Genomic DNA, 12699 nt, shown 5'->3' on the forward strand with positions numbered 1-12699 from the left:
AGGACAAAGACGGAGATCACATTCAAACTGAATCTGATTCAGAGTCAGATTCTACTTGTGACTCATTGCAAGAGCCCACTAGACATGGCACAGTATGGGTTCAACAAACAGATGGGAACCTGTGGGTGAAAATTCAAGAATGCAATATCATAATAGAAACCCCCGGGCCAACTTAATGTGCAAGAAAAAATATTCAACGTCCTTTGAGCACTTTCCGGTGTTTGATTGACACAGAAATGTGGCAAAAGATTCTAGCCCAAACTTTTCCTGATGCCAAGCGAAATAGTGCAGAATGGTTTGAACTAACAGATGAGGAATTAAAAGTGTTATATTAAACCTCTGGTGTATTTCCTGTAAGCCAAAAACAAACTGCTTACAATGGGCCGTGGTATTTGGGGGTTGGGATTGTATACTGGTTTTACTTGAAAGGTACCAAAAGTCTGCATTCAGTGTGGACTGAGCTATTTTGTGGAATGGTTACGGACAGTTGCTGGCAGTACAATCCGATTGTTTGCCAAATGTGTGCCTCGATGGCCTCTTCACATTGTCTGTAAAGAAAATTTGTTTGCTCATATGAAACTTGAAGCATGCCATTTTCCATTATATCTGAAATGTTGATAAAGGGTTTGATTGGAATTAAATACATCGCCATTTCAAAGCTTGAAAAGCTTTTTTTCCCATTTTGTGTTTAGCCTATTTTTTATTTATATATAACAATTCTCTTTTAATAAATGGCCAAATTCTATGTGTGGTAATTTTGAAAATAAACAAATGAAATGGCTTATCAATACTTAAAAAAAAATATTTTAAACAAATAGTGTGGTAAAATGCATGTTTTTCGCTAGAAGATCATTTTGAGGACTTTTTTGTGGGAAACAAAAGTTTGTTTTTTATACTGTTTCTTCTAATAATGAAAAACATATATCTTATATCACTTCAAGCCAATTAGCACAATTAATCAGAAACAGATTTATTGCCAAGTAGGTTTTCACATACAAGGAATTCACTTTTCTGAATTCACTGGTCTGATGATGCATAACAATAAACATATAGTGTGGGGACAAAAACTGGCAAATACTAAAGTGCAGAACTGCAAAATACAGTAACAATTAAGTGACAAATACACAATAGAAGTGTTATAAGAAAATGTTGTGTTATGAGTGTTTGTTGTCAGACATGCCTTTACTGAGTAATCTCAGTAATCCAAAACAGTTCGAAATATTTTAAGGTTACCAATAACATTTATTTCACTTACAATTTTTTGCACTTATTACAATAATGTGTAAAAACGTTGCTATTAGGCCATCTATATGCATTGGCAAGGCTATAATTCATATTTCACTTTTCGCAGTGGTCCTTAACCTGTCATTCTAGCTGTTTGCCTACCGGTAGCCAATCGTCCAAGCTGATAGGAAATGGGTAGGGGTGTGCAAAGCAGCCAGTATTTGTATCTGTATTTGTATTTGTTAAGGGGGAGAAAGTATTTGTATTCGAGTAAAATTCAAAATAGGCGTAAACATTCCGGGGTTTTTTTGCGTTAGGGCTGGTTCACCCGATTGCAGCGTAATGAAATAATATCCCGATCAAACTCTGCTTCCTGAAAGTTATAAATTGCCTTTGGAACCCAGTTAAGGTACAAAAATCTATTAAACAAAATTGTGACGCAGTGAAGTTTTTTCGCTCAGCCGAGCACTCTCTGTTGCTGTGTGGAGAATGGAGATGTGTGGAGCAGCCTGTGTCAGTTGTAAGGAGTAGGCCTAGGCTATATTGATGAACACTGATGTGTGATTAGTCAGTTCCTGTGCTTATTTCATCCTAAGTCAAATGCTGCTATAAACACAATGTAAATCTCTGTACACACATGAACACAATTTTTATAACAGCTTTCATAACATGCTTTTAGCAGACATTCAGTAGACTTTCAGTGGATAAAATAAACTGTCAGTTCAATTAATTCAATTCAAGCTATTGGTGGGCTGCCATCTTTGCCCCATCGGCACATGATGTAATGATGGGATATTTGAATTTTGTTGATGTGGTGGGGTGTGTAATAATTACAATTAAATTACATTTATTTTATTTAAATTAAGAAGCACAATGGAGTCTTCACAATCTTTGTGAACTGAGCCTTCAAGGGCTGTCGCAATTACTACATAACTGCCTGATTGTAATTATTTGAGCCAGATCACAATTATTTTTATAGACAACGATCTTCTTGCACAATATTTTGATTTCAAAATCATATATGTTTCCAATCTGAATAATTAAGGATTTCAGGCCAATGTTAGAAACGTCTCAACAAATAGCCTACCACGCAAATTATGTCCATTTCCATAGGATGTCTAGACCACGCACGCAGGAGCATGTTTGACATGCTCTGCAGAAAGTTATCAATTTACTGAAACTCTTTTGTTCATAATTTCTATATGTTTAACCTTAGTTGGGAATGTTTATGCATTTCTCAACATTATTATTAGACAAACACGTTTCACTTGCTTATTTGTCGCATCAACTCTGATCAACTAAAGAAAAACACTCAAGCGTGTGTAAAATATTTTGGCTTATATTGTAAGTACATTTTTGTCATTTCCAAACATATTTCCTAATTAGATAATGCCCATTAAAATGCATGGATATAAATATATGTTGTTCCATTTCATAAATGTTTAAACCCTATTTTGCTTAGTCACATGACCAAACACTCAGTAATGTCTTAATGTCTGTAAGAGCAAGCTGAGGCTCGCTGTTTTCTTGGCAACATACCATGTAGGTCACACAATATTAGGCCATTTAATATTTTAATATGCTTTTAACCAATGTATTTGCCGTATTTCCCACCTGACATTTTGGCCGTTGATATTTTCATCTGCGTGACACGTGATACCGCCTGCATTTGTACCATCGGCTAGCGTAATCCCTGACATGCACACACTGGTGGCATCTAATAAATTTTTATGCGGCTGGTGAGAGGGAAGGAGAATTACAGCTTTAGAAAATAAAATAAAAATGGCGAAGTTTTGGGGAAAATGTTTTTAAATTACATTTTAAAAAAATCAAGCATAAAGCATAAATATAGGAGCTTCCTGTAAGTTTATCGAGTTCTGCAAAAAAATAATGTAAGTACCTATGGGTCAAACTGACCCCGTCCGGCACATGTTAATGGTATGCTGACATGAACATTGAGCATACTTTTTTAAATACTAATTGGCCTTTTTTCCCTTCATCTTGTAATGTATCTCTTATTCCTTGTCACCCTATAGGGAGGCATGTACACTCTCACCTAAAGGATTATTAGGAACACCATACTAATACTGTGTTTGACCCCCTTTCGCCTTCAGAACTGCCTTAATTCTATGTGGCATTGATTCAACAAGGTGCTGAAAGCATTCTTTAGAAATGTTGGCCCATATTGATAGGATAGCATCTTGCAGTTGATGGAGATTTGTAGGATGCACATCCAGGGCACGAAGCTCCCGTTCCACCACATCCCAAAGATGCTCTATTGGGTTGAGATCTGGTGACTATGGGGGCCATATCAGTACAGTGAACTCATTGTCATGTTCAAGAAACCAATTTGAAATGATTCAAGCTTTGTGACATGGTACATTATCCTGCTGGAAGTAGCCATCAGAGGATGGGTACATGGTGGTCATAAAGGGATGGACATGGTCAGAAACAATGCTCAGGTAGGCTGTGGCATTTAAACCATGCCCAATTAGCACTAAGGGGCCTAAAGTGTGCCAAGAAAACATCCCCCACACCATTACACCACCAGTACCAGCCTGCACAGTGGTTACAAGGCATGATGGATCCATGTTCTCATTCTGTTTACGCCAAATTCTGACTCTACCATCTGAATGTCTCAACAGAAATCGAGACTCATCAGACCAGGCAACATTCTTCCAGTCTTCAACACTCCAATTTTGGTGAGCTCGTGCAAATTGTAGCCTCTTTTTCCTATTTGTTGTGGAGATCTTCGGTGGAGTCTTCTGCTGTTGTAGCCCATCCGCCTCAAGGTTGTGCATGTTGTGGCTTCACAAATGCTTTGCTGCATACCTTGTTGTAACGAGTGGTTATTTCAGTCAAAGTTGCTCTTCTATCAGCTTGAATCAGTAGGCCCATTCTCCTCTGACCTCTAGCATCAACAAGGCATTTTCGCCCACAGGATTGCCGCATACTGGATGTTTTTCCCTTTTCACACCATTCTTTGTAAACCCTAGAAATGGTTGAGCGTGAAAATCCCAGTAACTAAGCAGATTGTGAAATACTCAGACCGGCCCGTCTGGCACCAACAACCATGCCACGCTCAAAATTGCTTAAATCACCTTTCTTTCCCATTCTGACATTCAGTTTGGAGTTAAGGAGATTGTCTTGACCAGGACCACCCCCCTAAATGCATTGAAGCAACTGCCATGTGATTGGTTGATTAGATAATTGCATTAATGAGAAATTGAACAGGTGTTCCTAATAATCCTTTAGGTTAGTGTATATCACACCTGTACGCCAAAGGGCAGGTCACTGAATCGTGTTTTGTAGCACCCCTGGTGGACGAATCAGGGTGGGTGTCAGTGAGGTAGTTACTCTGGGCCTATTGTTTAAGTGGGGAGTTATAAAAAAAAAAATTGCCAGTTGCCTATCGGAGGACCCCTAATAATCATAATAATAATAATAATAACAACAATAATAATACTAGCAATGACAATAGGGTTTGTCCTTCTGAGAACCCCTAATAATACTAACAATAACAATAGGGTTTGTCTTACCGGAGAAACATTTGCATAAACTGTATTTTGTCAGTTCAAGTATACTGACACAATTCAAAATAAAATGACAGGAGGGTCATGGCACATTACTTTCTATAGTATACATACAGTGGGGAGAACAAGTATTTGATACACTGCTGATTTTGCAGGTTTTCCTACTTACAAAGCTTGTAAAGGTCTGTAATTTTTATCATAGGTACACAATAACTGTGAGAGACGATGGAGACATCTCATTCAAAACAGGTATACGTGCAAGCACTAGAACAAACGTTTTGGACGGGCTATTGATTGCCATGGACAGGCACATTTGTCCTAAGCAAATATTCTTTGCATGCATGGCTTGCTCAAGCTACAGTGGGGAGAACATGTATTTTATACACTGCTGATTTTGCAGGTTTTCCTACTTACAAAGCCTGTAGAAGTCTTATCTTAGGTATCATAGGTACACTTCAACTGTGAAAGAGGAAATCCAGAAAATCACATTGTATGATTTTTAAATAATCAATTTGCATTTTATTGCATGACATATTTGATCACCTACCAACCAGTAAGAATTCCGGCTCTCACAAACCTGTTTTTCTTTAAGAAGCCCTCCTGTTTTTCATTCATTACCTGTATTAACTGGTAATGAGTGGAAAACACTCATTACCAGTGAGGTCCCCCTGCTCAAGCCAGCGCATGTCAGGGCCCGTCTGAAGTTTGCCAATGACCATCTGGATGATCCAGAGGAAGAATGGGAGAAGGTCATGTGGTCTGATGAGATGAAAATAGAGCTTTTTGGTCTAAACTCCACTCGCCGTGTTCGGAGGAAGAAGAAGGATGAGTACAACCCCAAGAACAACATCCCAACCTTGAAGCATGGAGGTGGAAACATCATTCTTTGGGGATGCTTTTCTGCAAAGCGGACAGGACGACTGCACCGTATTGAGGGCCATGTATTGCGAGATCTTGTCCAACAACCTCTTTCCCTCAGTAAAAGCATTGAAGATGGGTCATGGCTAGGTCTTCCAGCATGACAATGACCCGAAACACACAGCCAGGGCATCTAAGCAGTGGCTCTGTAAGAAGCATCTCAAGGTCCTGGAGTGGCCTAGCCAGTCTCCAGACCTGAACCCAATAGAAACTCTTTGGAGCAACAGCCCCTAAAACCTGAAGGATCTGGACAAGGTCGGTATGGAGGAGTGGGCCAAAATCCCTGCTGCAGTTTGTGCAAACCTGGTCAAGAACTACAGGAAACGTATGATCTCTGTAATTGCAAACAAAGGTTTCTGTACCAAATATTAAGTTCTGCTTTTCTGATGTATCAAATACTTATGTCATGCAATAAAATGCAAATTAATTACTTAAAAATCATATAGTCTGACTTTCTGTATTTTAGATTCCGTTTCTCACAGTTGAAGAGTACCTATGATAAAAATAGACTGAAATTACAGACTTCTACATGCTTTGTAAGTGTAAAAACTTGCAAAATCGGCAGTGTATCAAATACTTGTTCTCCCCACTGTAACTACGGTCTGTCAGGAGAATGTGTAGTACCAGACTAAAGCAATACCATTTCAAAATACGCTGATTTAGCTAGATATTTTAGGTAGAATCTAATGTAATCTAATGTCATTCTGTTTAGTTGGGTGTAATGAAGAATGCTTCCTTACAGATAAAGTTCCTCCTGACATGGCTAACCTTTGTGTTACTGAAAATCTGTTTACATTTCCCACTAGAAAAAGTTTGTGTGTATGTACATAGAGGATGCAGGATGGGTAGGTTGGGGTGTGTGTGTGCGTGCATGTGTGCATACAGTGGATAAAAAAAGTCTACATACCCATGTTAAAAAGCCAGGTTCTTGTGATGTAAAAAAATTTGACTAAGATAAATCATGTCAGAACTTTTTCTAACTTTAATGTGACCTATAACGTGAACAATTCAATTGAAAAACAAACTGAAATCTTAGAGGGGGGACAATAAAAACATAAAAACTCACAATAACCTGGTTGCATAAGTGTGCATACCCTTAAACTAATACTTTAGTTGAAGAACCTTTTGATTTTATTACAGACATGGCAATATTTGCCCACTTCTTTGCAAAAGTGCTCCAAATGTGTCAGATTGCGAGGACATTTCCTGTCCACAGCCCTCTTCAGATAACCCCACAGATGTTCAATTGGATTCAGGTCTGGACTCTGGCAGGGCCATTCCAAAATGTTAATCTTCTTCTGGTGAAGCTATGCTTTTGTGGAGTTGGATGTGTGCTTTGGTTCGTTGTTGTGCTGAAAGGTGAACTTCCTCTCCATCTTCAGCTTCCTAATGGACGCCTGAAGGGTTTGTGCCAAAATTGCCCGGTATTGGGAATTGTTCATACTTCCCTCCACCCTGACTAAGGCCCCGGTTCGAGCTGAAGAAAAACAGCCCCAAAGCATGATGCTGGCACCACCATGCTTCACTGTGGGTTTGGTGTTCTTTTGGTGATGTGGAGTGTTGTTTTTGCACCAAACATACCTTTTGGAATTATGGCTAAAAATGTCAACGTTGGTTTCATCAGACCATAACACATTTTCCCACATGCTTTTGGGAGACTTGATGTTTGTTTATGCAAACTTCAGCCAGGCTTGGATGTTTTTCTTTGTAAGAAAAGGCTTCAGTCTTGACACCCTACCCCATAGCCCATTCATATGAAGAATACGGGAGATTGTTGTAATATGGAGCACACAGCCAGTACTTGCCAGAAATTCCTGCAGTTCCATTAATATTGCTGTAGGCCTCTTGTAAGCCTCCCTGACCAGTTTTCTTCTAGTCTTTTCATCAATTTTGTAGGGATGTCCAGTTCTTGGTAATGTCTCTGTTGTGCCATAATTTCTCCACTTGATGACTGTCTTCACTGTGTTCCATGGTATATTGAATGCTTTGGAAATTATTTTGTAAACTTCTCCTGACTGATATCTTTCAACAATGAGATCCCTCTGATGCTTTGGAAGCTCTCTGCGGACCATGGCTTTTGCTCTGAGATGTAACTAAAAAATGTCGGGAAAATAGCTGAGCTTTATTTGTGATTAATCAGAGTCACTTTAAATGATGCCAGGTGTGTAATGACTTCTATTTAACATGAGTTTGAATGTGATTGGTTAATTCTGAACACAGTCACATCCCCAGTTATAAGAGGGTGTGCACACTTATGCAACCAGGTTATTGTAAGTTTTTTTATTTTTATTTTCCCCCTTGAAGATTTCAGTTTGTTTTTCAGTTGAATTGTTCACATTATAGGTCACATTGAAAGTGGAAAAAGTTCTGACATGATTTATCTTTGTCTCATTCTTATAAATCACAAAAACCTAACAGGGGTGTGTAGACTTTTTATATCCATTGTATGTGTTTAATAATGTATTGAAATGTGATCACAGACAGGAATTCTCTGGACTCGCAGTGAAAGACTTAAAACAAGGTTAGTGCTTAAGCAATGGGGCGAAGTCATGTGGGTAATCTGTCTTACCTTGCACTGCTAGGCCAGCTAATCTGATGCCCTGCTCTACAGAACAGCGAAGACGTCCATCCAGCACCTCCTTCTTTACCTGCAGGTAATACTGGTACCTAGAGAGAAGGTATGCGTTACGTACTGAGAGCACAAAATGGAAAATAAAAGGGGAGTTACTGAACCCAATAATTCAGAAGATCATGCATGTTGACTATGGTGCTGTGCTAGGGTTGTGGGTATGGAGTTAGATGTGTCTCAATATTCGTGAATATATCTAGAAAAAATACAGAGGGCTCACTTGGTGGGAGTTATGGAATATCCGGACGGGAGCCTGGTAGATTGGAGTCTATAGGTAGCTAGGACAAATTTTTCCTGAAATTTGAGTATAACGTTTATTTGTATAACAATATTTATCTGCATCACCAATGGGTAATATAACGCTGAGCGTGTTTTCGACTTCAGGCAACTAACTTAAGCACAGTTAGTTATCAGCCTACATCGGGTTGGCCAGCTAACAGGCTACTGTAGCTTAACTAAAGTAATGAAGGTATATAACCTAGGGTTGCCACCCGTCCCGTATAATACTAATAAAATGCACTGTCCCTTACAGAATCAATCCGGGACGCGATTTGTTTCGTCAAACATAGCGGAGAAGTATTTAATCAGAATGACAGGCGAGTTTTCTGTCACTGAATGTCATCGTTGCCCTGGTTACGGAGACTCAGACACACGGTAACATCAGCACTGCGGTTCTCCCAGATACACAAGTTGACAGTTCTGTAAGCAGAAGGTATGACCCACAGCACGCACTGCTTTTGTGAGAGAAATGTAACCAATATCTCACTTGGTGGAAAGTCAAGTCACTTCTATTTAATATAGCACATTTAAAAAAAACAGGAGTTGACCCAAAGTGCTTTACAGTCGAGGTTGATGGATTCACATCTCCCTCAAAACAGGTATACGTGCAAGCACTAGAACAAACGTTTTGGACGGGCTACTGATTGCCATGGACAGGCACATTTGTCCTAAGCAAATATTCTTTGCATGCATGGCTTGCTCAAGCTACAGTGGGGAGAACAAGTATTTTATACACTGCTGATTTTGCAGGTTTTCCTACTTACAAAGCATGTAGAAGTCTTATCATAGGTATCATAGGTACACTTCAACTGTGAAAGAGGAAATCTAAAACAAAAATCCAGAAAATCACATTGTATGATTTTTAAATAATTATTTTGCATTTTATTGCATGATATAAGTATTTGATCACCTACCAACCAGTAAGAATTCCGGCTCACACCTGTTAGTTTTTCTTTAAGAAGCCCCCCAGTTCTCCACTCATTACCTGTATTAACTGCACCTGTTTGAACTCGTTACCTGTATAAAAGGCACCTGTCCACACACTCAATCAAACAGACTCCAACCTCTCCACAATGGCCAAGACCAGAAAGTTGTGTAAGGACATCAGGGATAAAATTGTAGACCTGCACAAGGCTGGGATGGGCTACAGGACCATAGGCAATCAGCTTGGTAGGAAGGCAACAACTGTTGGCGCAATTATTAGAAAATGGAAGAAGTTCAAGATGACGGTCACTCTCCCTCGGTCTGGGGCTCCATGCAAGATCTCACCTTGTGGGGCATCGACAGCCCCAAAACCTGAAGGATCTGGAGAAGGTCTGTATGGAGGAGTGGGCCAAAATCTGCTGCAGTGTGTGCAAACCTGGTCAAGAACTACAGGAAATGTAATTGCAAACAAAGGTTTCTGTACCAAATATTAAGTTCTGCTTTTCTGATCAAATACTTCACTATCAAATACTTATGCGATTATACAAAATGCAAATTAAGTACTCAAAAATCATACAATGTGATTTTCCTGTGCCACCGGGTCTGTATACATCATTAATGGAATAATACATAAAAGGCAGCAATACATAATATAATATAATAGTACAACACAGAGGGCAAGACTAAAAAGGAAAACACTTAAAATTATCTAAAATCAAAGTAATACAATAAGAAGTTAAGAAATCGAATAAAACCAACAACAGATTAAAACACAGTAAGTGGACGTTAAAAATAAATAAAGAGTGGACAAATTCAGAGTGAACTCAGACTGAACTTGATGGTATGCAAACTTATGACCACAATTGTATAACCACTAACAATATCTAGATGTGCAAGACTAATACTGAATGAACTAAATGCAGCTATGCAAGTCAAAAACATACTGTTATCTAGTCAGTTGCGTCGTGGGGTTAGATACCTTCATTACTTTATTTAAGCTACAGTAGCCTACTAGCTGGCTAGCTAGCCAACTAGATGTAGGCTGACATAACTAACTGTGGTTAAGTTAGTAGCCTGAAGTCGAAATCTCCCTCGGCGTTGTATTACCCATTTGTGATGCAGTCAAATATTGTTGTACAAATAAAAGTTTTTCCTGAAATGTGAGTATAACATGTCCTAGCTACTATAGACTCCAATCTACCAGGCTCCCGTCCGGAAATTCCATAAGTCCCACCAAGTGAGCCCTCTGACTGAAACCATGCACACAAGAACTTGTTGAACGAAGAAAAATGTGTCTCAAAAAATTTGTAAATATAAAATTCAGATCCGTAAATTAACTTAAGATTTGTAAATGTAAGTCAACACTTGCAAATGTTAAGCAACAGTTGTAAATGTTTTACAGATTTTTGTTTTATTTGTGAAATATGTTTTAACATACTCACAAATGTTATTTATTTGTGAAACTTACATATTTACAGAGTTTTTTATCTACTAAATATTTTTTCACATTTACAACTCCTATTTTTATTTGTGAGTTGTGATGAATATAAGCACAGATTTTCTAAATATATTTACCAATATAGAGACACATCTAACTCCATATGTGGGTTCTATTCCTATGAGAGCCAAAATATGAAAATAAATGCACTTAAGTAAATTACTCAAGATTAGGATGACTGCTCAAATGACAGTCAGTGAATCAACTTAGCAATGTTAACTGTAGCCTTCATAGTATTACTTCACAAAATGGCACGACATTTTAAAATTATTAGCACTTAGCTGAGGCTGGGCTAGTGTTATGACGGTGGATTGAAGCATAGCACTAGCTAGTACCTAGGCTAGCTGGGGTCTATTTCTGTGGGTCTGAGCAGAGATCTAGCTAGAACAAGTTGGTGCTGGACTAGTGTTTTGACTGTGGGTGCCTCTGCCACTGTTTTGCTTGAAGTAAGTTGATATGATAATTTTCAGTCTTGGCCCAGAGTAACCATAAAAACGTGTGGTAAGACAAAGATATGAGAGAACAGAAGGAAACATACAGCTTATCAGGGATTCCGTATAGGTCCACTCAACCCAACTTTTCCCCCCTATTAGCACAAGATGTCAACAATACATTAAAAGGGTTTGTTTATAGTTGAAATATCGGAATTGTTTTTGTTTATATTATTATTGTTATAGTTGAAATATGAAATTAATTTGCTAATGTATTTATTTGCCTTCTTAATTTTAAGTTAAGTCTTTAGGCAGAATGTAGTACTCTAACAATGCCACACATTAGAGAAGTGAAAAGAAAATATTGGGACAAAGAAAAGAGAGTGAGAATGAGGGGGAAAAGCAAGGAGTTAGGGAATGAATGAGAGAAGGAAATCGAGAGAAAGTCTAAATGGGCCATTATCAAAACAGAGCTGTGTCAGGGTTGATTCCAGCTGACCAGTTTCAGCTGCAAAGAAACTGGTTTCCTGTTTGTAACCATAGATACCCTAGTTAGTGTGTTTCCACTGGAGGCTGTTAGAAAACGTTCCTGTGTTACATATACACACCTGCCAGAGTATACAAATTGTGGGCTGGAAAGCACCAAGCCATCTCTGCATGCTTAGTCACTCCACCCTGTTACAGACAAGAACAGCTATGTTCATTTCAGTCAACACAAGAAGTCCGGGGAGAAAGGGAAGAGAGAGAGGCAGAGAGAATGTCATGACCATGACTTGTTTGAAGACCTGTGTCAACAAGAAACTACTATCATAATGCCATTCGTCTTTGTTCTTTGTCATCTTTGTCTCTTTATCTGAAGATATGTCATTCTCCAACGCATCTCTATCCATTACTTTATCCCATGCATTGTATCTCTCTCTCCCTCTAGTTCTCTACCTCTCTTGTTCTTTTTTAAGCTTAGTGTACACAGTCTATAATCTGACCCAGCCCTCCCTCACCCTGTCATTACACTGGTTGGCTGAGCCACCATTCCGTTTCCTTGGCAACCCTCTAATTAGCCAAGCCTAACCACTGCCACTAGAGGGGAAGAAACCTACTGTGGTGTAGTGGGCGAGGCTTCTGCAGGAAAACCATCCAGAGATTCAGGAAAGAGTACTAGTCATAGTGCTAGAACATTCCTTTAGCTCCCCCTTAGGGAAAATGTTGTCTCAGTGTGACTCTCATAGACACAAGGATAATAACAGAATGGTGTGTGTGTGTGTG

At 38.9% G+C, this 12699-nt stretch overlaps 1 protein-coding gene across 1 annotated transcript in view; it reads right to left on the minus strand.

The window, feature by feature from the left end:
- LOC105009234 (protein tyrosine phosphatase non-receptor type 14) overlaps nt 1-12699 on the minus strand; it is a 265726-nt gene that overhangs the window by 78671 nt on the left and 174356 nt on the right. Inside the window, exon 4 of the mRNA XM_029114543.2 lies at nt 8245-8342. Within this exon, the coding sequence (XP_028970376.2) occupies nt 8245-8342 (98 nt within the window). The remainder of the gene's footprint in view (nt 1-8244; nt 8343-12699) is intronic.

The sequence above is a fragment of the Esox lucius genome, chromosome 18 (assembly GCF_011004845.1).
Source record: "Esox lucius isolate fEsoLuc1 chromosome 18, fEsoLuc1.pri, whole genome shotgun sequence".
NCBI lineage: Eukaryota > Metazoa > Chordata > Actinopteri > Esociformes > Esocidae > Esox > Esox lucius.